The sequence below is a fragment of the Falco punctatus genome (assembly GCF_963210335.1).
Source record: "Falco punctatus genome assembly, chromosome: 3".
Taxonomy (NCBI): Eukaryota; Metazoa; Chordata; class Aves; order Falconiformes; family Falconidae; genus Falco; species Falco punctatus.
In genome coordinates, this window is record NC_137582.1 from 101,423,656 (window position 1) to 101,450,738 (window position 27,083).

At 42.8% G+C, this 27,083-nt stretch overlaps 1 protein-coding gene across 2 annotated transcripts in view; it reads right to left on the reverse strand.

The window, feature by feature from the left end:
* Nucleotides 1-26,784, reverse strand: part of DCDC2 (doublecortin domain containing 2) — an 86,203-nt gene extending 59,419 nt beyond the window's left edge. For both annotated transcript variants that reach the window (XM_080379487.1, XM_080379486.1), the window contains exons 1-2: nucleotides 18,511-26,784; nucleotides 13,187-13,238 (exon numbers count right to left, since the gene is read on the reverse strand). In XM_080379487.1, coding sequence (XP_080235613.1) covers nucleotides 13,187-13,238; nucleotides 18,511-18,803 — 345 coding nt within the window. In that variant the 5' untranslated portion in view covers nucleotides 18,804-26,784. The remainder of the gene's footprint in view (nucleotides 1-13,186; nucleotides 13,239-18,510) is intronic.
* Between the last annotated feature and the right edge of the window lie 299 nt (nucleotides 26,785-27,083).

Below are 27,083 nucleotides of genomic sequence, written 5' to 3' on the forward strand. Positions count from 1 at the left end.
TCGTACATACAAATATGAAAAACAGATCTTGTAAAAAGCCATTTTGAATTAGTGTGTGCACGTCCACATGCGTATACATGTTTACAACGTGGGTATGCATGCATATACACCAATTTAATATAATTTTCATACAAAAAATTCTATCATGTTTCTCTTCATCTGACCACATGAAAGACTGAAGATCAACTAAAAACTCCTTTTTGGAACACTATGGATGGGCTTGCTCATGCAATGCTTCTAACTCAAAAAAGTGTTACACTGGGGAGAGATATACACATTATATATATGGCATTACAGGGAAATCACCATTGAGAATGGCTGTTCCCCTAAAGACTCTGTGGAACCCATACACTGGTTTGAAATACGCAGATAAAAAAGAATGGTCTTCATTTCTTTCTTCAGAAATGTGTTAACCATTAAAAGGTAAAAAAACATAATCCCTAAAATGGAGATGTAGCAAAATGATGTGTATTTGTTTTGGTAGGTGTGAACCTGCTGATCCCCATGCATAAAGTTTTTGCTTTTATCCATGCTACGTTATACTTTTCACGCTTCTTATTCAACTATAGACTGGGAAGTGGGAGAGACCCAGCACACCACCCAACCTCCTGTTGGCTACTCAGGACCTGCAAGAGGCCTGTGACACTTCAGAGGGTCTGTCCTTGTATATCAGAAAAGTATACAGTTCATTACATAGTATTTTAATTGTCCTCTGAACATACCATGCTGCATATTTAGTTTTTAAAAAGATGAGTTTATGCACTTGAGAATAATTTCAAATAGAAATGTGCCATCCTTAGCTTTTCTTTTTCCTCCATTGCATATTAAATAATTAGAGACCTGCTAAGAGGTCTGGCAGCCTGTGAAAGTGGACATGAGGACACAGGCTAGTTATCCATAGCCAAGAAATGGCACAACTACCTGATTCCTTTTCTTACCAGAAGTGCCCCCCAAAGGGGGCAACTGAACAACTGCAAGATTTACAGATTTCTACCTATTTTTAAAGCCATATTTATGGCAGCAAAATAACAGTCAAAAACCGTAATCTCCCTGAACCTGATGATCTGTCCTGGTTTGATTTATAGAGGTTTAAGAGCTGGCCTTACTTATGGCTCTGTTAATGTAGTCTTGGGTGCTATGAACATCTCACTCATTATTCACGTCACTTTATAACTAACTTTTTGAAGTTTTAAATATTTCAACACAATGTCACATTCCGAATTTATCAGCTCATGCAATGAGCCATGGCTTTGCCAGTTTTTTACAACGGCCTGTTAATCAATGTGCCCAGGAAATTGAGAACAAATATTTGCATTCCCCTAGGGTAGAACTAGGGTCAAAAGAACCAAAACCCCATTTATACACACCATCACCACCCTGTGATGTGAAAGAAAGGAATGTTCAAGGTTCAGTGATCAAAAGCAAATTAGAATGATAAGCTTTCTAAAGCTATTACAGCATAGGGAACATCTTATCTATTTAATAGAAACATGACTTTTGTTAAATGGACATTTTAATGCACTTTGATGAAAGATGAAGAGTTAAACTCTTGGAGATATTTGGTCAGAACAAAACCATTTCTGTTATCCTACACAGTAATTAAGCTGGATAATCCGCATTTCCCTGGCTACTTTGCTTTGCTAGATGGTACATTGGATAATATAGAACAGCCTTGAGCAAGAGACTACTAGCCTTTCTACTGGTGTGGATACAAAGTACCACTCAAAGTGCTATTAACCGAGCATATTTCCAGGCTTACAGAAATAGGTCACAACGCCACAGCAGTACACAAACTTCTCAACCCACGTAAAGCATAGATGAGCCAGAAACAAACTATGCCAGAGCAAAGGAATGGTCAGGGATCATTCTAGACCACAAAGCTCCTACAAAATTCCCAAAATGTTTAATCGCTCTGTTCACCTCCAAGGTAAATCACCCTCCTTTTCAGCCATCCAGTGAAATGGAGTTCATATCCCCTGGGCATCTGAGGGTAAGTCACACCTCACCTAGCTAAGCCCTGGAAACAAAAATGTTTCACTTGGGATCTGCCATAGTTTTGGGGCATTGGACTAGGGGCCAGATTCAGCTGGGATAAACCAAACAGTGGTATGGCCTTATGTACCCAGGCACTTAGCTTGTGCAGTGCTGCAAAACAGATCATACCTGTGTTGCTTTGGAAGCCCAAGAATAGCTCCTGTCTCTTTCTGGAGTTGCATGACGCTATACCCTACATGGCTTACAACACACACAATGATGGCATCAGTAATGTAGAATTTATTCAGGCAAAATAGATTTGTATACTCAGTGACAGACATAATACTGTCAATCCTGACCATTTGTGCCTCTCACAGTTTGTGTATTTTCCCCAAATTCTTTAGACTCATTTAAACCAAAAGGAAGTCTTTGGCCTTTGCGGCTGATCAGAAGGGCCTGAACCTGTGAACAGTGACAGCTGAAGACCAAAAAGCAACCCCCAAAATATCTTTTTTTTTTCATCATTTTTAATCAAAAATAAAAGTTTTTCATGTTTCCAGTAAGTCAATTTAATATGCATCAACAAGTTTGTAACAAGACTAACATGTCTCATTAAAAGCTTCAGTACTGGCATGTGTTCCTTTGCCAGCCTCCTCACAGAGCAGAAAAAGCAGTAACTCTGCAGAACAAGGCAGATGTTAATCAAAGAAGAGCCAACTTCCAGGTTTCATATCAAATTCAATACAGACCATTAAATTCTCCAGTGGTATGAACCAAGCCTCTACAAGTCTTTCTGTTGCTCCAAAATCCACTAAATCCATCTGCAAGCAAGCTGTTAATTAAAATACTCCAAATTGCACAATTCAGTTATACAGAAATATATAAAGATTAGTTTTATGAATTCATAGGCCCAATTAGAAAAAAGGACATAGCTTAAGATTGCACTGGATGTCTGATCAGTTCTTCTCTGATTCTGCCTGGTATTAGATTATGAACAGTCAGGAAGAGTATCTGTTTTGTATGTCTTGTGCTAATTATGTTACCAGGATACTAAATACCAAACAATGACATATACGATTTAACTAGTAAAGAAGTTGCTCAGATGACTAATGATGTATATCATGGGGTTTTTTAATCTTTGCATTTTGATAGACTTATTCCCTAAACTATACCTACACTAGAATTCCTAATTATGATTCAGCATCAGAAAATGAGGAACTCCTTACGCAGTCTGTGACACCAGCACAGAAGAAATCAAACCGGTCAGATACAGAGAAGCAAGAGGGTTTAGTTTTGCATATTGGCACAGGAGTATGAAATGGACCTTTATAAGCAATTCGTTTCCAGATATACAAGTATTTTGTGTACAGTGATTTTGGGTACCACAAACCGTGCTTGTTTCTTTCTAATTCTTAGCAAAGAATTAGGAAAGAATATCCTGTCAGGATAGACTGACTTGACATAAATGGCTGTAATTTGCACATGTTGGGATAATTTCTAATATATATTCACGCACTTTCCTACCCTTGCAAAACTATCTCCTGTACAGAGAAAATATCAATGAACCATTTCTAATTGACAAAAGTTAAAGTGAACCAAGAGTCCACTCATTGAAAAATTAGGTTTTTTCTTATGATTAGACATGTACATTATTTATCAGATATGATAAATGCTAGGTTCAAAATAAACAATAATTATAAATACTATGATTCTTCATGAGAATGTACTTGGGGAAAAAATGCAAGTATGTTAGGGACAAGGTATACCTAGCATAAACAAACCAAAATCATTCGTGAAATCAAGGCATTATAAACTTCCAAAATTCAATTTCTACAGATTAATCCAGTCATATCACTGCTGACAGAAGAGTGGTGACTCCATTGTCTAGCAACAAAGATGCACTTCAAGGAGGCAGAAGAAAAAATTGCCATAAATGATACTAAAATAATTTAATTTTTAAATACGGAGAAACAGAGGGAAATGCAGAATTGGCAGCTCCTCAAAATACTTTTATAGCAACATTTCAGATGCTTTTTTGGAAAATTCTGATGGTAGGTCCAGATCTTCCAAGTCTCAGACATCCTGTTTTCCACCTTAGCTCCCCAGGTCATGGTGCCCACCTCTTCTGCCAGCACTGGACAGCTAGGGAACCTTTCCTGGCCCAGGATCTCACCAGGAACACAGTGACTAAATGACCTAGGCTGTGACCTGCCCATTAACTATGCCTGGCCAGCAAGACCCCACAGCAGGAGCGGTACTAACATGTACTGATGTGCCGCAGCTGGAGACCACCAGTAGAAGGCACGTTCTGCCAGTCACAGTTTCATTCTGCATTCATGTTTCATCACAGGAACAGACAAACTCTACAAAGTCCCCTAGCAAGCGATTGTGCTCTACTCCGTGTCCTAGCACATGTCTGTGCCATCCAGTGTGTGACCTATGTAAGGACTGACAAGCTCTGGATTGGAAAAAGAAATTTGAAAGTTTCAAAATTTTCAAATGCTCATTCAAATCCTTGTAATTATCAACTGTTTTCACTAGAGATGTTCTGGAGTTGCATGCAAATACAAATATTCAGGTCATACATATATGAAAGCTTTGAGGAATCTTTACTAGTCCTCTGAAGAATCATAAGTAAAAATATTGATTATTCCATTCTGCAAATACTCCTTCAAATATCACCACACCTAAACCACCTGATAGGAGAAAAAGCTGCAAATGAAATAGAGTTATAGAACAATAAAGTACATTTATGTGGGGAAAAAAAAGTGATGAATCACTGGAGAAATGTGACCAGAACACAACTACTACACATCAGGCAACAGAACTGCTGCAGAGTACCCAGGTGAACGTGGGAAGCACCTGGAGCTGGAAATGTAGGACAAGAGCTGGTGGGTGGCAGGCAGAGTCCCTAGTGTATCCCTTGCACCAGGGCCCCTGACATGCATCATTGAATCTGACAGTCCAAGGGACGTACACAGCCACTTGTAATGCTAAATGGCAGCACTCCGGAATGAAGGCACCACTCAAAGAACTGGGTAAGGCAACCCTTCCTCAATCGGCCACACACTTGGCCTACAACCAGCCAGCTCTTACGCCTGTTTTCATACTTACAGCAGTTCCCAGTCGACTGATAGTAATGTTATAAACACAACATAAGTAGGCAAATGTTATAAAATTGTGGAGAAGGGTGTTTTCATTGCTTAAACATCATAGAAAACAGTGGTAAACCTAAGGAAATGAGTCTACATCATCTTTATCTCCTTATAGTGTAGAGTTAACTTTTGATGTGCCTTATGTAGTGTAAGACATATAAGCAAAGTTTTCTTAATTTAAAACTGCTTTTCTAGAATGTAAGTCAGTAAAAAAAAACCCAAGTGTAACACGAACAACAATGAATCTTGGGCAGCACAAAAAATACTTATGTCAGACCTTGCCGCACAATCACCTTGTTCTAGAAGCCCAGGAGAAAAAGTGAAGTGTAGACAAAAAAACTCAGTGTTTTTACTACCTAAGAAAATGTCTGATATTGACCAAGGGCAAATCTATCTATATGGTCAGTAAAGCAGCTTAATGTGGGCCCCCTATAAACTTTTAAGGTAATAGATGCTGTTTCATAGAGACACTATGACCTTCCTTTTTTCTTTCAGTTGCAAGAAAATGGTTCTGCAACACCAAAATACATCTGCTTTTCTCAGGTGCCTGCAGTTCTTTGCTTTTACAAAAACACATTGCAAAGCCCATTTACTTCAGCACGTTCAAAAAAGTGTTGGTCATAAGAAGTCAAAGAAGAAAAGAAGTTTCGGTTGAACACATTTTTGTGAAGCAAAGACAATTTAAAACAAATAGTTGCTTATAGGATTTGCAAATACAAAAGCCCAGTTAATTCCTCAGCAGCTTACCCAGCCCCAATGACAAGTAAAATTCTTCTTTTTGAGTGCACAGGGAGAGACGACCTAGTGCCTACAGAAACATAAATGTCCATACTTAGCACATTCTAATGGGAAAATAACATTCAGTACCTTTTACAAACAATTAAGCTTACAGTAAACAAATATTAACTCTGTTGTCCCATACTTCCTCAAGAGATTAATTTTAGATTCCTCAAGCACATCATTTAAAATGTATTTGTACTTGCAAATCACCTTCAGTACAGAAGGGATCTCTCTTGCAAAACAAGAAGTTCAGTTGCCAGAGCAAGTGGTGGGTGGAAACACCTGAGGAATCATTTGTACCAAAGCTTTAGCTTGGGTCAGGATTAAATCTTTTTGCTACTTTCCCTACCAGTAACATAACAGCAAAAAGTTTTGAGACACATTATTACAGCATGAGGGCTTTGCCGGAGGATTTAAAACAGCCAAGAGCCTGGCTGCCGTCTGCTGAGACTGACACTCAATTGCCCTGTGCTTCTGCAACAAGCGTCCTCTTTCCCCCTTACTGCTGTGCCTGGTTGAAAGAGGGAGAAGGCAGAAATCTGAACTTACTCTTTACCCCTATTCTCTCCCCAAAAGGTCTAAACTAAAATGGGATACGGTAATTCTAGGGGATTAGCTTGTTGCAAAGGCTGTCAAATGGGAATTGAAAAATCAGACTTTTCCTAGGAAACTTGCTCTAGCATTCCATGCAAAACAACTACCACAATGCTGCAGAGCAAGAGATGTATCATCTCTTATCTGCTGGGATAAACAGCAAAACAGAAGGGAAGGAGTATTGCCATGACAGTAAAATGCTTAAGCCAGATACAAACTTGCTCATACAATCAGTCTCTCTCTTCGCCACAGTCGCTCACTGCATTTAGGTCTGATTTTTCTTTCTTTCTTTCTTTCTCCCTCTTCATAACCCACAGCTCACCCTTCTGACCATCATGCACACTCCTAGTCAGTTGAATTTGCAGCACCGTGAAAATCAGCTGAGTGGCACACGGACCTGGTGTTACAGCAGCGTGAAAACTAAGGAGCTTTTCCTAAACTGCACTGCTGCTGTTGCTAAGGGCAGCAAAACACAAACAGGCAAGGAAGTGCCCAATACACTTAATACACTTCACAGGCGAAGTGGGAAGACAGAGATGTGGCTTTAAAATCCCACCAGCTCTAGCAGCATGCAGCTGGGGGTGACTTTGTGAGGATGTGCTTGATAATTGCTCGAATGCTACTGCATCAAGATTGTCTCAGAAACCAGCCAACTGAAACTGGATGTTAACGTGAAACTAAACAAATTGCAGATTGATGTTCTGAAGTGAAATGGACCTTGCAGGCCTTTCCCATTATAACCTACTTCCTTCCTTCTGCACAGTTACCAACCTTCTCTTGAACTATTCCCTTCACCACATGCAGAAGTACAACAGTCTGAGGAAGATTTCCAAAAGTAAAAATGGTATTGAGGCATCTAACTATCCTTGAATCCATTGACTGTTACAAGCATCACAACTGCCACTGGTACTTGTGCCTAACCAGCAGATCCCATCTCCCTCCTGGCCCTGGGCATGGCTGAAAGTCTGCCGGAGTCACTGACCACCGAATACAGACAGCGCATGAACGGACACTACTGGAACTCCTGCTGCTTAGAAACATTTAATGAGTATTCAGTATAATTTTCATGCTCTTCTATCATAAATTCCATTCTCCTGCAATGAGATGTCAGAGAGGCCCTCCCTCATTCATCATCCTATACTGACACTGGTCTATACATCATACTTCACCTAGAACAGGGCTATAAGTTCAAGGCCATATCTGGGGTAGGTTTGTGAAAAAAAATAGCTATTTTCCAACAGCTGAGCATTTGGCCCATTTATTTCAGTTGTTTGGAGGCCTTAGACTGGTAAACAGCCAAATTTTAAGAAACTAGGCACTGAATTAAAGAAATCTATCATCGATACAAGAAATTATAGATGAGATTATTTCATTGAAGACCACCTTCAAACCTGATTTGTATCAGTAGAAGAATGACTAAGAGCTTTTTAAATAATAATTTTTAAAAGACCCAACTCTGATTGATGGTTAGGCCTCACAGACCAAGACTACAATTATTTTGCAAAATTTTAAAAGCGTTATTATTACTGTCATACTTCAACTATTTTTAAAACAATTATTAATTTTCTCAAAGAAAAGCCCCTTCCTTACAAAATCAGATTCACAGATTTCACTAGAGAAGATAAATCTATTTCTGATGGACTACTTATTCTGTCTTGTCAGTCCACGAGAAAAGTGAAAAGAGATTTTAGTAAGAAGTCAGTGCTTTATAGTTCCCATCTATTTTCTTTCTGAATGCAGATCACTGTACTTACACCATATCTTGAACACAAATTTTATTGTTTAATTCTGGTTTGGCACACATTTTCTAGTTATATGCAAATTTAAAGTAATTTGAAGAACAACATTAAAGAACCCCCAAAAGCAGATGTCAAACATTTAGCAGTTTAACTAACACAAAAGAAACGCTACAGCTGCATACAAATACACAACATACAGCTGCTGCATAAAGTTTTCTTCCTTTTGCCTCCTTCCTCACTAACCAGAATTGGAAATAGATAGTTGTAATTGTTTTATTGGAGAAAAACTGCACTGAAAAACACTTATCAGGTAGGAAATGCCAAATTATATGTGCTTCATACAACCAGAATTGATAACCTTGTACCTAAGCATAATGATATCACCCTTAATCACTGAACACAAATTTCTCCATTTCTGTGCTACTTTTCTAAAGCTTTCAGATCCTTGATAAATGGCACTATGCAGGTACCAAAAAACTGTCACCACCACCAAGCCAGCCTCAATGTGCTTCCAAAACTCGGTCTAGGACAGGCCAGCTCTAAGAGCTCCAAGACCATCTCCTTCACTGGGCAACAAAAAATCCTGCACCAATTCTGAATGCGCCACCAGCCCTCAGGAGTACTGGGCACAGGGCCATATATCGCTGTGATTGCTCACCCTTGAGGGCAGTGGTCAGAGCTCAGAGCCAGGCCAGCTGCCTGGTGAGGAAGGTGGGAGGCCATCCCCAGGAGCATGCTTGAAGAACAGTCTTTGCTGTCTCCAGGCTTGAAGAACAACAGCACTACTGAGGTCATAAGAATGGGCTGGTGTCCAGCGCATGAATGTGGGAGCCCTGACAAATTATATCATGTTCTAAAACCATGTGGGGGTTTGGGGGAAGAGAAGAAGGAAAGGAAGGGAGGGAAGGAAGAAAGGAAGCAAGGGAAAGAAGGAAAGAAAAGGAGGTGGAGCTAATGAAAGAGAGCAGGTTAATACTTCAGCACCAGCACAAAGAGAGTAGCAATTGCCCTGACAAAGATCAACCAGAAAACACACCCTAACATTAACCTCAAGTTGTCTATGAGGACATCAGTGAGCTTTTTATTCAACACCTAGCACACAGGTCCTTTATCTGCAAGGAGCCCACAAAGCTGCAGTGAGCCAAATAATCAACCAAATTATTTTATTAATTTATTTCCTCCTGCCCCCACCCCAGCCCACTGGAACACTAAAAACTCAGACGTGAGCCAGAGATTTCTCTGCACATGCATAACTCCATGGCAACCTTCCTACTGCAGTCATTAAGACAATTCACAAATTACACTTTGCTGTGCTTGCAGGACTGAGCCATAATTTTCTTTCCTTAGCAGTGTTGTCATTCACACGTAGACTGATCTTTTCTTTATTATTATTATTATTATTATTATTATTATTATTATTATTATTGAATAAACAGGGGGCATTTTGTTTCTGAAATACAATCTAAAATAATGCCTTATGAAAGCAAAATAACTTTCTAGGCTACCATCAAAGACTGCTACAAGTCTCCATGGAAAAACATGATTTTTTTGGTTGCTGATGCAAATCTAGCAGAATCAAAGACAACACTGCTGCCCTTCCTGGTCCTAAAACACATTTAGGTATTAGATTTCTAAGTGAATGCCTGGAAAAAAAAAAAAAAAAGAAAAAAAAAACAAAACAAAAAAAAAAACCAGAACTTGCTTCCTCACATCATTTTAACAAATATATTTAGGCAATAAAACTTCTGTTACTAGCCCTCTGAAAGTTAATTCCTAGGACTAAATTGATTAGGGCATGAAAACAATCGTGCTATTCATAAGCCCAGAAGAAAATCTGTAGACTATTACTAGGTTCTGTCTCATTTTTATGACTTCTCTCCCCAAATAAATCAATCACACAAAGTTAAACTCAACCTGGGGACTTAAGCTCTCCACAGAGATAGTTGAGACTGCAAATGTAAGTCGAATAGGAAGAAAGCAAGATGAGATAATGGGTGATTTATACTGGTTTACTTCAAAGCCCTGAGAGATGGCTGAATTATCTTAATACAGGAGTACTGATTCTAAAAGAAATAATAGAAGCCTCTCTTACCAAACACGCAACTGTAAGTGAAAAACCACTACAACTACTTCTCTAACCATACATAATTTCTATTATATTGAGAATCTTCTGAAGATTCGCAGCAAAATAATCACCCTTAAAACTAGCCTTAAAGTAGCAAGCCTATGGTCGCCCTGATAACTGTGTCAGGAGATTCGGTAAAGAGTCTTCCATGAAGACAACTACCTTCTCAGCAAAGCACACACAGAATTAGTCACACTGCACATGATTAATGGGAGTCACACAAAACAAGGAATGCAAACCACTGCACTTTGAGAGATAATTAGAAGCAATTTCCTCAAGTTCTTTTTCTTGTCCTGGATATGTAAGAATAATACTTTTTTTCACTCAGGTACTGTTTTAGCATAAATTGTGATGCTATCCACACATCCAGCTATTCAGAAAAAAAAACAGTAAAGACTGGATTTACATCCAAAGGTGAGCTTTTTGGTTCAGAACTATGTTTTTTGTGTTCAGGGATATGCAATACTGCTACTGTATCAAAATTTTACCTCCCCCCACAAAATTATAATCTCTTACTTAGATCACAATTAAAAGTGAGATGAATTACTTGATTCTCTACAAGTAACTAGTTTCAGCAAGATTTACAAAACTTGATCAAATTAAACTCAGGACTGGAATAAGAAAATGCTGGAGGTCAAAAAGTGAATTTATGAATAAAAGACATTGGAAAGCTTAGGTAGTGCAGATATGAAGGTGTGTTGCTCAGTTTTATATACACATCAGTAACAGAGTATAACCTTACTGCATCATCAGTGTTTAACTAACTTTTCCTATTTTTAAAAATTGTTCTCCTTCCTTTGTAAAAAAGACCCAAACAACTGGGAGAAATGAATGGCTACACAAAAACAACAAACTTTCACTACAATGTTTGGGTCAATTGCATAAATATATAAATGGGGGGGGGGGGGGGGAGGGAGGGGAGGAAAATACAATTTGGAGTAATTTTATATGGTACTTGTAGTAGCATATCAAATCTGTGACTTCTACTTGATCTTCCTGTTGATTGTGCCCATTTGAAACAAAAAAAAAGTTATGATCAATTATAAAATGCAGGTGTTGTATTTCATCGCCTCTGAATAAGAAGTATGCAAGAATCAATGAAGCAGATGAAGGGACAGTGTGCCCTCAGAGAGTTTGCTGGTGGTACCGAACCGAGGAGCAGCTGGTGGCCCAGCGGCTGCGCTGCTGCTCAGCCAGAGCCAGGCAGGCTGGGGGGTCGGCAGAGGAGTCCCATGGAGTCCAACCACGGCCAGTGTCGGGTCCTGCCCCTGGGCAGGGACAGCCCCACGCACCAGCACAGGCTGGGCTGGCCTGCTGGGGGGCAGCTCTGCGGGGAAGGGCCTGGGAGGGCTGGGGGGCAGCACGTTGCCCCTGGGCCAGCAGCGTGACCTGGTGGCCAAGGGGCCAGTGGGACCCTGGGGGACGTGAGGAGGAGTGTGGCCAGCAGGTCGAGGGAGGGGATGCTGCCCCTCTGCTCTGCCCTGGTGAGGCACATCTGGAGTGCTGGGTCCAGTGCTGGGCGCCCCAGTTCAGGAGGCAGGGAGCTACTGGGGAGGGTCCAGCGGAGGTTATGAGATGATGAGGGGCTGGAGCATCTCCCTGAGGAGGAAAGGCTGGGAGAGCTGGGGCTGTTCAGCCTGGAGAAGAGGAGGCTGAGAGGGGACCCTGTCAATGCCTACAAATATCTTCAGGGCGAGTGCCAGGAGGATGGGGCCGGGCTCTTTCCAGTGGTGCCCAGTGACAGGACAAGGGGAAATGGGCACAAACAAGAAGTTCCACCTGAAGATGAGGAAGAACTTCTTTACGCTGAGGGTGCCAGAGCACTGGGACAGGCTGCCCAGAGAGGCTGTGGAGGCTCCTTCTCTGAAGACATTCAAACCCGCCTGGATGTGACTGTGCAACCTGCTCCAGTGACCCTGCTTGAGCAGGGGGTTGGACTGGATGATCTCCAGAGGTCCCTTCCAATGCCGACTAGTCTGTGATTCTGTGATGAGAGTAAATGTAGGGCACTAAGGCCTCAGTTTTGAGGGTCTTCTAGTACAAGGTGTCCTACTATCTGAAGACGTCTGCTACACAAACCACTAAATTCCTGGGAATGTGGCATGAGAGCACAACACAAAAGAAATTGAAAAACAAATGAGCTGATGCATTTTGACAGGCAGAAGCTGTAATTCAAGCATTTGTTGAGAATCACTGCTATCTCCATACAGATTAAAACAGTAAAAATAATGCAGAGTCATGCATCTCACAAAAATCCACATAAAGTGTTTTCTGAAGCCTGCAGTTATCTCCTCAGGCTATAGCCTAACACAGTTTGAAAGAAACAACTGTTCAACAGCTTGGAGAATTATGGACTAGAACTAGTCAGAAGTTTACAACTGATACCAGCAGTGACTGGGAAAAGCATTTCAACCAAGTGTGATTTTTTCATATGAAAATGTCCCTTCTCCAGAGAAAATACTGAGTTTTGAAGAAAATTTGCTGGTCTAAGACTTCCAAAATTGTCATTCCCATCATCTTTTTCTGCATGAAAAAAGGGTTTCTTAGGTTTATGACCAGATCCAATGAAGACAACAGATTTTCTTTATTGAAGGTTTTTGACTGGATGTGGCTTTTCAGAAAGCTGAGTAGAAGACAATCAGTGCATCATGCTCAGAGCAATCAGAGTAATAATTATTGAAATAATCACTGAAATCAGAATGGTAGATATTTGTGTTACTATTAAATATAACAAACAAATATTAAAAAATAAGGCATAATGCAGGCACATCACTAACATTAAATACAGGTTTATTTCTCAAATACTTCAGACATCCTACCTCATTATTGACTTCAGCAGGTTTTTTCTTTGTTTCTCCAATGTCCAAATAGCTGCAGAAGGAAAACAGTTTTGATCATTTACAGAAACATCTAACTTACACCATACAAGTATTTCTACAGTTTTTTCACACATGAAGCTTTTACAATTTATCATGCCTCAAAGTAACATAAAACATAACTAATTCAAGATTTTAATGAAGGACTGTTAATATAAACCTGCAGGCTAGCCCTCTGAGCTAATACAAAAGACAGGGGAGAACCAACCACCTACCTTCAAGGTGATTAGAACAGACCATCAACAACTGCCTTCTCAGGAAGAAGCTCACATGCTACTGTGAGGTGGATCAATAAATCTCAGCACAATATCAACTTACCAGAGTTTTCAAAGTCATTATCTTGCTTCTTAATTTCTCACAGTAAGTCTCTGACAGATTTAAAGCTTTTCTCCATACCCAAGTTTAACCCAGCGTATCAGCTAAAGTTTAAAAGGATCTACTTGTGTTTCAACAGGACATGGACACATCTGAACACTGTATATCCTGGTTTCTTGTGGTTATGACAAAACAATAGCATCTTCACAATTGTTTTTTGAATAAACAAAATACAACCTTAACTGAACAAGAGAACACAATACATCTATTTGAACAATACTGTTCTCCATCAGAGTACATACTCCCACAAAAACATTGCATTAACACAGAAGTGTTAGTTACAACACACAGTGATGGATTAGCTGTATGTTGCCTTTCCAAAGCAAAGGATGTAAATAAGCCTTCAAGCATAAGTAACCCATACACTGGCAAACAGGCAACTGTCCAGGTACCCAGGCTATGCTAACTTCTTTCCCTTGTCAGCACTCTGAGAGCCATGAGAGTGGTTCTTCTCATGAACGCAGCTCTCAGCAGCTGCCAGTACTGCAAGGTGTTTCTGGTTCTCAACACCATAGGAAGACATACCTTCGTGGGCAGTTATAATTCAGTAGAGTAGCACCTTTCAGCACCTGCTGCCAAGAGCTAAAAATGGCTAGGGCATCTACTTCATACCAGGAACATCTAACCCAACATTAGGTAATGGGCATTTGTTACAGGTTCTCCCTATTCCCACTTTCAGTGGGAAACCACAAATGCTTTGCCATGCTTTTAAGACTAGAAGACCCTATCTGAGAATGTCAGGTATACCTGATGGCAAGCACCAGTGCAGGGTCACCAAAAGACCTCAGAGCTCACAATGCAACTGCAGTCCTCCAGTAATGTCATGCTCCCTAGTTAATGACAAAAAATAAATAGATTCGTTTGACCATGGCTGAATGCTAGGTGCCCACCAGAACAGCTCTATCACTCCCCTGCTCAAGTGGACAGGGGAAAGAAAATATAACAAAAGGCTCCTGGGTCGAGATAAGGACAGGGAAATCACTCAGCAGTTACTGTCACAGGCAAAACAGACTTGATTCAGGGAAAATTAGTTTATTATTTATTCAGATCAGAAAAACACTTTCCCCCTTCCCTCCCTTCTTCCCATGCTTAACTTAATTCCCAATTTTTCTACATCCTCCCACCAAGCAGCACAGGGGAATGGGGGTTATGATCAGTTCATTCCACTTTGCTTCTGCCACTCCTTCCTCCTCACACTCCTCCCCTGCTCCAGTGTGGGATCCCTCCCATAGGAGACAGTTCTCCATGAATTTCTCCAATGTGAGTCCTTCCCACAGGCGACAGTTCTTCACACACTGCTCCAGCATGGTTCCTTCCACCGGGTGCAGTCCTTCAGGAAGAGATTGCTCCAGCCTGGGTCCCCTGCAGGATCACAAGCCCTGCCAGCACACCTGCTCCAGTGCAGGCTTCCCTCAGATTACAGCCTCCTTTGGGGATCCACCTGTTCCAGCATGCGGTCCTCCCCAGGCAGCAGGTAGAGATCTGCTCTACCATGGACCTCCACAGATGGAGAGAGACAGCCTGCCTCACCATGGTCTTCACCACGACTGCTAGGGAATCTCTGTTCCGGCACCTGTAGCACTTCCTGCCCTCCTCCTGCACTGACCTGGGTGTCTGCAGAGTTATTGCTCTTACATACTCTCACTCCCCTCTCGCTGGCACAGATATTATTTTTTTTCCTTCTTAATATGCTATCACAGAGGTGCTAGCACCATTGCTGATTAGCTGGGCCTTGGCCAGCAGCAGGTCCATCTTGGACCCAGCTGGCATGGGCTTCATCAGACATGGGGCAAGCTTCTGGCAGCTTCGCACAGAAGCCACCCCTGTATTCCCCCCCCCCCCCCCCCCCCCCCCCCCCCCGCCGTTATCAAAACCTAGCCATGCAAACCCACTACAGTTTGCCAGAGGAAACTTTCCTGCCTGGCCAAAGTTAAGAATTCATGGGACATGAATGTAGGCATAGAAGCAAGGAAGGGGGAGGAGAAAAAAAAAAAAAAAAAAAAAAAAAAAAACCACACACACACAAAACAAAACAAAAAAACACAACCAGAGAAAGAGACAAAGAAAAAGCATTGTTCATTCCATGAAGGAATGCCAATTGCTTATCGATGTACCGCAGAATGACCACAAGGATTTCAAGGCTTCAGTGTGCGAGGACAGTAAGACACAGCAAGGCCTCCAGGCAACCCTTTGAAGTCCTGCCAATGCTTTGGAAAAAGGTAAATGTAACAATGTAGTGCAACATTTAAAAACAAAGTATCTAAGCCTCCTGTTTAAAAACAAACGAAACCAACTGTTTCAAGCTTCTCTATGTAAACAGGAAGGAGTGCTCTTCAGACCAAAAAAAAAGAAGTCTTAAAGCCTGCAAGACTGAGAAGAAATCAATGTCTCAGTAAAATAGTTCCACCAGCCTATAAAACATCTGTTGACTGTGGTTCTTGTTTTCTGGGCATCTGTGAATTACTTTGAGGAGAACTAAGAAAGGAAAAATATAGTCAAAGGCTTAAATTCACTATGCAGAGGTCTGGGCATTCAGTTGTCAAATTTCAGGGGTCTACAAATCTGAAAAAGTCTAAACAAGGACCAAAGGCTTTTCTTAGAATAACAGCACTCAAAAGAGTCCCAGACCAAAATACAAAAGTATTTCCACTCGCGAAGAAAGCAGAAATACTCAATGACTATCCAAGCCAGTGATGAAACTACAGTGTTGTTTAAAGAGACACCGCCAGAGAGAGGACAATCTACCATTAATTAATGAGCACAGATACAAGTAAATGGGCAAAGGAAGGAGGAGGGTAGAGCAGCATGCTGGGGGGAAAAAAAGCTAAAAATCTAAACCTGCTCCAGTGTAGGCAGTTTTCTTCCAGGAAGCTGAAAGTCAGGGAAGAACTCCACTGGGGTGCAGGCCTGAATGTGCATTCTTACTCACCACTGCAACAACTGCCATACACCAGCACACCTCACTGCATATACACCAAAAAGCCTGTACTCACTTAGCACACCTGTATATGACAAAACAAGTGAGAAACTTGCAACTGCTTTATCTTTGCCTGTGACATATACACAAACATATGCTCTTTTCTTTAATTCCTACAAAACCTTTCGGAAAACTGTCCCTTTCAATTAACCCTGCCTCTATGACTTTTCTAGCTAAGGTGTCTCCCTAATTATCATGATGTCTACAACACAGTTAAGAGATAAAACCAACATTAGCCCTTCAGCCTGTCTTAATGCTTGTAAAGGCACTGCCAACACTTACAGCACTGTATCAATAAATACTAACAGTGAAGAACTCCCAACTCTGAATGCAGAAATGGAAAAGATATCAAGTCATCCCATTTATCCTAGGGGCACAGGACTATGGCATACTATCAAGGCAATTATAACACAGCCTACTTTTACCAAATCCTTTAGGTTAGCTTTTCTTAAAGTATTCTCTTCCTATCTTGTTGCATGTGGCAACCATAAAAGCCTGAAAAGGTTACACCATAAAATTCTGACCATAGAACACAAAATGACAAAAAGAAATGCTTTTTCCCATCCAAAATGAATCCAGAGTGCCCAGTTCTCTACATGGTGCATGCTAATGCTAAACAATTTTAGCATGTCTGTTGAACATAAAACACCTTTAGAGAGGTGAAACATGATGTGCTGACAACCAACAGCTTTAAACCATCCACAGAATCACAGGACTTAATACTGTTAATTAATAATTTAATACCAAAAAGACACAGTGGATCTTTCTTGAGAGTTGAGCACTGTATTTGACATGGAAGAGAGTACAGAGGGAAAGGGGCTTATATTTAGCCTGTCATACATCTTTCTCTCTAGCTTTGCCACTGAAGCACTAGAAGCTTCAATAAGTCTTCAGAAGCAGCCAGTGACAAAAATTGTACAGAATGCTGATACAGATCCTGTTAGTTGCACAAAGTTTCATCCTGAAACATAATGAGCTCTCCTGAAAAATGTGGTGTCCTCCAATCTATGAAACCAAGATGAGCAAGGTCCTGTAAAGCTGGTAGTTTATCACAAAAATTCCCAACCACCTCAAGAAAGGGATTGTTAATTTTGAAATTATTTTTTTTTAACTCAGCTGTAGGAAAAATGCCCACAAAGACTGAACAAAACACTTAATTAGCAAATTGAGACCATGAAATTCACTGCCAGAATTAAGAACCATTATTGATCGTGTGCAGAGCCACTCAGGAAACACACCTAAAAGCCCCAGTCTCCTCCACAATATTCTCCCAGTCACTTACAGAGAAACTGTCAGCTTGATTCTTGGTGTCCAGGCAGGGAAAAGAAAGCAAATAGTCATCTTCTAAAAAACAGGAGGGACCCAGCTATTCTGGTCATAAAAAGGCTATATAGCTACCCAAAATAAACAGAAGGGATAGAGAGTTGGATAGCTGAATAGAACATTTCAGACACTTAAAAAATAGCCAAGAAAGAAACTGTGGGGAATTAAATTCCCAGGCTCATCAACTTCACAGCAGGACTGTCAACACTCCACCTTTCCACAGCTTTCTCCCTGTTACCACTGAGCACGAATACTGACACTTGCCCCTCGGTTAGGAACACACATCACAGCAACGTGCCATTGCCACATGTCGGGCTAAAGGGCTGTCTCTCCTTTTCTACCATCACCTCAAGGAGATGGCACTACATGACCGATGGTAACAGCAGCTTTTCTACGGCTCACCTCTAAAGCTCTTCTGCAGTTTTAATTGTTACAAGTACCGTTCTCTTTGCCTCAGGTCACAGCCTTTAAGTCCTCTTTCTGCAGCACCTAATAAAAGGGGATGAGGGGTGTCCTCTGATGTATTGCCACAGTGCCGAACCCCAGATGTTGATATTGCACATAAAACCTATATCACTTTTTAGCCACTCACTTGAGTTTCTTGAAGGCTTCCCTGCCACCAGCCACATACTGCTCTCCGCTCTGAAGCTCCTCCAGCTGCCGGACACGATGCCCACCCCGGGGGGTGTAGATGTTCCGCACAGCTCCAAAGGGGGCCTTCACCCCACCTGTCACCTCTTTCAGGAATACTTCGAAGTTGGACACTTTCTTCTCGTTGATGACAATACGGCGCCCTGGGAAGAAAGGGTCCCCGTTGCGGTACACCAGCACGCTCTTCACGATCGGCTGCGAGAGCCACGACCCCTTCACGCCAGGGTTAGTCATGCTGGGGGGCTTCGGGGCTCCTGGGCAGCCCTTGGGCTGCCCACACCTTGGCTCGGGGAGGATTCCTGCCTCAGGAGCCTCTGACAACAGCCTGCCGGGGCTGAGGCGCCCACCCACGGCCCCGCCGGGGCCCGGGCAGCAGGGCCCACCTCCCGGCCGGCAGAGGAGGGAGCCCGGCGCCGCGGGGAGGGACTGCAGCCTCCCCCGGGCTTGCGGCTCCGCGCAGCCCTTCCCTGGCAGCTCCGCCTAGGCAACCGGCTCCTGCGGCTCCCTGGCGCCTGGGACGTTAACGCGGATTACATTAACCCGGGGCGGGGGGGGGGGGGGGGAATTTGCATGGACGTAGGTCTGCCCCAGCAGGGAAGCGGCCCGCATGGCGTGTGTCCAGCCAGGCGGGGGCCTGCCAGAGCCGGGGCCGCCGGCCAGGGGCAGGGTGCGCGGGGCCGGCACGGAGGCGGCCGAGTCACCGGGCGGTGGCTGCGGGAAGGAGCACGGGGAGGCGTCGTGCACACGGGGGCAGCGGGAACCGCACCTGAGCGAGGCAGGGAGGGAAGCCCCCGCCCTGCCGCCTCCTCCCCGGCGGCCGAGGCAGCGCGCCGGGCTCCCCGCCACAAGGGAAGGGCCGGCCGAGCTGCCCTGAGGGCGAGCGGCGGCAGCCAGGCAGGCTGAGGCGGCACCGCGCTCCCGCAGCCAGCGGCGGGGCGGGGGGAAGCCGGCGGCCGGGCCGGGCCGGGCGAGGCCGAGCTGCCCCAAGACGGCGGCCCGCGCCAGGCGGGGGGTCTCCAGCACCGCCACCGCCAGCCTGTCCCCGACGGGCCCCGCCGCCGAGGGCCGGGGGTCAGGGGCTGTGGCCTGCGGCCTGCTGCCTCTGGCCCCGCCGGGGTGGGCAGGGGAGAGGGGTGACTGGAAAACAGGCATTTCATTCACATCTGGCCAGCTGTTTGTGGGAGTTCTTACTAAAGGGGTCAGGGTTTCCCCTCTCAAGAAGAAAACGGGCTTTTAATAGACCATCCAGGACAAGCTCACGAAAATGTGAGGCAGCTGGCCCAGCATGGCAGTAAGGGCCTCACCAAAGGCAATTTCAGCAACACGAGTGACTGCTTCAGGCTCCCTGCACTGAGTTCTTTTCTGTATTCCTTTGCTGATTCTGATACACGCTTTCCCCACTGGAGATTTAGTTACTTGGTTCCCGATTTTTGCCTTGCCTTCATCATTAACATCTAATGATGACCACTTGTGTGTGCAGGATGGTCCATGTACAAAGGAAATGAACCACTGAAAAATCATGCCTCCCATTATTTAGTCCGTTTTTACTTTCCTTGTCAGTTGCTAAAAGTACCACCTGAAAAGTGGATCTTTGTTCCAGGTTGCCCGTAGACATTTGCTGTTTACATTTCCAGAGAGTCAGAAATAAAGCTGGACTCTGATCTTGCAGGGAAAAAAAGTTATCAGTGAGGTTGCAATTAGGCTCTTGGACTACACAAATTAATTGCATATATGCAAGGGCCACTGATATATATTTTTATTTAATGTGCCTACTAACTTGATGCCCTCTGAATGTCTTTTTGAGATGGTATGTAAACATTAGAGATGCTGTTTGGATGCTTCTCCTCCATCCTACCATCCAAATGGGCAAAACTGGCCAGTAACACAAAACTAAACTATGCTCCCCTGGTATTTGGGGGTAAGTTTATTTAGTTATTTGCATTTCCAAATAAATTTCCAATTATTTCCAAAATAAAATATTTTCAGTATTTCTATCATTCTTTGGCTGATTGAATCTGCTACACTTTGTTCTCTTAAGAATCTGTGATCTATCACAAGAGCTAATACCACTTCTGTTGAGCTGGTCCAAACCTGCAGTTCTGTCTGAATAATTTCAGTTAATCAGACTCCGAGGTGACTTGCTTGAATTTGAAGTATACCATGAACAGTAGCCTGATAAATTAGAAGAATATCCTTGGGCACAATTTATTTTTAACAAAAATACATCAACAGAATAGAACAGGAAAACAATAGGCAAAAGAATTAAAATAACCCGTTTGTGGCTCAAAGACTGGGTTAATGTTGCACTCTTTCCTAAGTTTTTGTAATTCTACATAGTAGATATGACATAGTATATACAGATATACATTAATATATATACTTAGTACCAGATCCAACCTCTACCATTATCAAAAGACTCCCTTAGATTTCACACATAAACATATCAGATCATGATACCATTTTCATCTTAAAAAAATACGTAAACAAATGATCCAATTGCAAGTTGCATTTTCCTTGCTAATTCTCAGCCAAACATCTCCAGATCATCCAATGTTTAAGAAGTAACTTTGGGTATGGCATTATCAAAATAGTAGACTATTTTTTAAAAAAATCTGCTTAGATTATTAAAAATTGTAAAAACTCAATCAAGCACGCATCTTATAGACTTATTCAATGAGCAGATGTGTCTCTGATGTGTCCAAACAAATTCTGGCTACAGATAAGTTCTCTTTACTTGAAAACACTTTAGGCACGCTTGGGACATGACTTTTGGCTACACTTTTTAATGTTTTGCTCTTTCCAGGAAACTGCATAATAAAATACAGAGACTTTGATTCCACTGTGGATTTTTGCCACACCTTGGGTACAAGAAGCCGTGAAACCTGAGAGAAAATAAATAGAAAATGCCTTAGATTCAAACTGAATTCCTTTAACAGCCTCTCTGCCCCACAGACTGTCACCAGACTGTAACTGGTCTAGACCGTCCTAGGTGGAATTGTTTAGTGTAAGGTAATGTTTGTTCTTCCAAATGGATTTTAACACATGTGATGGAAGGAATTTTTCTTTCCTTTTATCTTACCTCCTTCGATTGGAGAATTGCCCCCCTGCTGTGAGTTACAACAGGGCAGTTAACCATTACAGAAAGAGCAATTTCAGGGTGTGGGAAGCCAAATATGCTACTGTTATTGGTTAACAGTTAAATTTCACTAGCTGCTGCTGGATTCCTTCTAACTAATAAAGGGGAGAACTAAGCATTTACTGTCCTCGAATTAATGCTGTTTAACATTGATCTATTGCAACCTGAAATTAAAATCGTGATTAAAAATGTGGTTATGTGTGAAAATGAAAAATGCTGCTGACCTTCACATCGTTCTGCAGTCAAGCAGTGCTATGTCAACCATCTGCTATTTTGTGCCAGATTCTACCACTTTTGGTGATCTTAGGCCTAATTTGCAATCAAACATCTTTGGCATAGGAATAAGCCACAAAGTGTTTTACTGGCACACCCATTTCGACACTTGGGCTACTCGTCTTTACCTATGGCCATGCTAGTTACAATCACTTTTGTGGATTGCAATAAAATATCCCTTAAACAGTACCAGAGCATTGCTGTTGTCCAAAACTGAGAGAACAGTATGAATCCTTTGCAGAACTGCAATGAATTTTGCCCATAGTTTAACCTTTACATAGCTAATAGCTGTGCCTCTAAAGACTTCATCTTTCAAATTCAGCTGCTTTCACGTCTGACCTCTAGCCTTTTACTACTGCTGCAGGGGAGTCTCACCCTTTTCTTACACTTAAGGCAACAACCTTCAAATCCAGCCCCTGAAAAAGCTGTCCAGCTCACCGTGGGCTACAGAGCCCACTATTTCACACCAGCCTTTTCAGAATGAAAGATTTTATTTTCTTCAGTAATAGAAGCAAACCAAAACCAAACCAGAGTTTTTCCAATTCAGTATGAAGTCACCATGTTTTCCATCTTGCTTAAGTACAACCGCTGCCTGAAAGCTAAGAGAAGCTCAAACGCTTCAGCCCATGATAGCAGGGCCTTCATCCATGAAAATCCGTTCCTTCTAGCCTTGCCAGGGCCTGACCTCTTATCCCCACTATTGTTTCAGTTTCTAAGCAATCTCCTATCACATTCCCAACAGTAACAAGACAACTGGCTGAACGCCCTGACACAAATAAGATAAATTCAGAGACACATAATCTCTTTATGATGGAGTAATGTTAGACCTCTCATCTTACTTGAGGTGGATGCATGAGACCACATCAGTCAGGTCGTGTGTCAGGAGCTCATGATGCACCTGAGGCCACGTAACAAGCACGCCTTGGGGGAGGTGATGAGAACAGAGCCATGGCATAGCAACACAGCATCAAATAGGGTCACTTTTTCTGCAGCAAAATGCTGTGAGGTCTCTGGCATTTCAGGACCAGGAAAGATTTTGCAGCTCGTTGCAGGTCCCTGGTAGCATAGCTCATTGACAGCCAAACATGAGGGCATGAAGACAGGAACATGTCCTAGTGTGAAGAAATGACTGACAGAGTGGACAGAGCAGTAAAGGAGAAATGTTCTAACCACAGAGAACAAAATTCAGTTTGTTCTATTGCACACAGTGCTGAGAATGACACTTAATAACAACCTTGTGCAGCTTATCTAAAAATCAGACTAAGCGATAGCATCCACTTTATTCCCAATTATAATTCTCAAATATTTGGACTGTCTGCATTGACAGTTTAAAGTACATAAATACCAGGTGGTTCAGTTCTCACACACACAAACCAAGTAGAAGAAACAAAGTACTGATGCACTGATGCAGTTGTAAATTTTAAAACACACGTCATAGCAATTTCACCTACTTATACAATTGCCAGATCAAAACCTCCTTAGAATAACAGGATCAATTATTTTTGCTTTAAAAAAGGCATTAGACAATCACAGTTTAACCTACAGCTTTTTGATGTTTTTCGTAACAGTGTTCTTGAGACACCTGAGATGATAAAAGGTTGCACAGGGGAAAGGCTTTGGCAGACCCCTAGAGGCACATGAGGAAATGGTTCTTCATGGAGAAAAATTTCGCAGGCGTTGCATAAGTAGGGAAAAAGCTGGAAAATAATCTTTCGTGTGGTCTTTATACGGAGTAATGAAAGTGAAGTCATCCTTTCTAGGCAAGAAAATCTCATTGTGTTACTGTATCTACCTTTGATCAAGGCACCTGAGATTATCAATTAAGTATTCCTTATTCATTCACATCAGAGAATTTATTCTATATAGAATGCTATCTTTTTAAAGTTTTCCATGGGGTCTTTCCTATTCTCTCTGTTCTTACTCAGCTGCGCTCATCATCCCCAGACACTCACCTACTGTGTGGAAGCACACTTTTTTTTTGTTAATTGTTTTTTGGCTTGTGGTTTGTTGTGGTGGTTTTTTTTTTCCCTCAATGTGCATAAAATGAGGCTCCTGAAAGCTTTTCTTTTAGGAGAAGAAACAGGTAATAGGTTCAAACACATCTTTGTATATAAACAGGATTGATTAAATGTACACATCATACGCTGGGAGATAATTTCTCTGTAGTGAAACATCTTTATGCCTTTCTACCATAATTTTACCAAAAAGTTCTCTGAGCTTTTCTTCAGCGGAGATTTATAAGGACTCCTCTGGTGATACCTACAATTTCCTTCTCTTCCTGTGTGTTTTTCTTGATCTTTCTGTTCTTTCTTTTCCACATACCCCAGCTGCAATCAGACCAGTCCCTCATGTCAGCACTGACAGTCAGCTGGCACTGGAACTAGTTCCTTGCATCATTCGACCTCACAAATAGTTTGTGTTTTGGATGGCAATTTCATGGCTAAGCAAGCCTGTGCAGGAGCTAACCTCTCAGTTTGGCTGAATGCAGAACAGCTATCGTGCCCACCCATGTCAGTGAGCTTCTTCCACAAACAGCAGATGAACTTGACCTGTTATTTATTTGATGAAATACAGCAAACTGCTCCCAAAGTTTGGCACTGCAGGACAGACCAGGTACCTGATGTGCATGCAGCAGAAGCAACCAGCCGCTTGTTGGTATTCAGAGCTGCAATAAATAGATGGCAGTTCCAGATCCCCAGTTAGCTTTTGTCAGCAGCAGTATAAAATTAGACATTCTGTGCTGCACAACTTACCCCGGGCTGCCAGTTCACCCCTCTGAATGAGAGGTGATACTTGGTTATTGTCTGCCCTTCCAGACCATGACAATGATGACTGATAATGCAGCTGTAATGAGATACAATACCAATACTTACTGGTTTATTGCCCTATTATATTGTACATATCAAAGTTCGTATCAATATATATTCAGTGTGAAGTTATGTCATCTTATCTCCAACCCTTCTGTTGTGTAAGCAGCTGGGATAACAGATGGACAAAGGAAAACAAATAGATCAGCCCAGGATCTTTTCCCTTGCTTTACTGAAGAGTGTGAAGTGTCAGCTGTGACACTGCAAATTCATTAAATGTAAATTTCTGGCAGATGTTCTTCAGCTGCTTCCCTAGCTTTTGCATTCCAAACCTGCACTGTCAACGTAAGCTGCTGTTAGTTGCCAACAGTGGTGCATGTTTGTTGCCCTCTCTCCTGCAGTATTTTCTGTGCTGTCTGGCATTTCTGAAATTTGGTTAAGTATCTCTGACACCCAGGAGTATTGCGTTAGCCTTGTATGTATTGCTGCCTCCTGTGATTAACCAAAACTAAAGTGAAAATAGGCCATTTAACTAGATTTCAGCTTTTTTCTTAATCTTTAAGGGGGGCAATATTTGCATTCAGGCATGCTTACCTTGATGCTGAAAACCTCTGATGGCTTCAGTCTGCATGCACATGCTGCACGTAACTACTAAGGAACTTTTTATTCTTAATTACTTCCTTGTGAAGTCATTTAACTTTGCACAAACCATCCTTCTGATTCTGTCCTCGTGAATCCTCTTTGAACAAGGGCTCATCTGCGCATGTTAATGTATGTACATACAAACCCACACAGGTGATGTGGTGTAGGGAAGGAGGGGACAGTGTCTGCCCTTGGGTGACTTCCCTCTAACTTACAGCCCGGCCAAGAGCAGAATTTGGTGCTTTCCCCCTTGTCTCCAAAGCTCAGCCCCATGTTCAGGACAGCGTTCAGGTTTGTGAGCTCTGGTTGGGGCAGCTGATACAGTGAAAAACCTAGAACTCTGCTGCAGACAGAAGTTGCATAGATAACAGAACATTAACACCCCAGAAAGAGCGAAGGGTGGGATCTTAGTGCTTAGCACTTCGAGAAGGGACAATTAGTATCGATGTAGATGAGCCCAACAAGAATGTAAATAAGGAGCCTTCTGACTGGGACGTGCTAACTGCTAAAAGAAAATAAACCAAGGTAAAGTAATTGTGGTAGGAGATCAGCAACCTCCTACTCACATGGCCCCCACGCAAAGAAGGTGGAACCCCTGTCTGGGGATCACGCTGATATAGATTAAAACTAACCCAGTGGGCATATATTAGCTTGACATGTTTAGAGAGGACAGTAAGGAAGGCCTAATCCTTAGCTAGCAGATGTTTTAAGATAACGGAAACTAAATGACAAAGACTGCTAATGTATGCAAAGATAAACAGGAACTTTAGGTAAGTGCCCAAGAAGATGAGAAGTACATCTTGAAGAGGCGCCAGAGGGAGGAGGTTCTGAATGTTCAGAAACCTTATGTATATGCATGACTTTGTATAATAAATATCGGGCTGCTTGTTGAAATGGTGCGCAAGTAAGGAGGAGCTATCCCCCTTGCACCTGGTACTGCAATAAACATACGTGCTTTGTAACTCTGCTCGAGTTGTAGAGCTCGATTTTGCACATCACAGCTGTGCTGTACAGATCATTTAACGAGCAGCGTAATCGTTGTCTTTGTTATTGCCCCGCGCAGTAGTAGTGGGTAAGTACTGCCGTTGCCAGACGGTGATTTGGGGCAAGCACCGTCCATGGCCAGCCAACAGGAGGGTTAATTTTGCAACGGGGGCCACATGCTGTGTTGCATGAAGCTGTGTAACCTCCTCCTCGAGCTCTGCTGCTGGAGTCATCATTCAGTGCCCTGCAGGCTGGAGGGATTTTGGGGACCTGACCTCACCAGCATAGAATGGCTTTGTTCGTTAAGCTCGTCTGCACACCATGAGCCAGGGTGCTTGGGAAGACCTGTGCAGCACCCTGCTTCCCAGGCACGCTCCTGCGGGGCTCCGCACAGGCTCTGCTCTCAGGCCGCCCGACGGCCCAGGGAAGGGTGCTGCTGGTGGGGGGTGACCCCGAGGGAAGGGTGCTGCTGGTGATGTGTGACCCCAAGGAAGGGTGCTGCTGGTGGGGGGTGACTCCGAGGGAAGGGTGCTGCTGGTGGTGTGTGACCCCGAGGAAGGGTGCTGCTGGTGGGGGGTGACCCCGAGGGAAGGGTGCTGCTGGTGGGGGGTGACCCCGAGGGAAGGGTGCTGCTGGTGGGGGGTGACCCCGGGGGAAGGGTGCTGCTGGTGG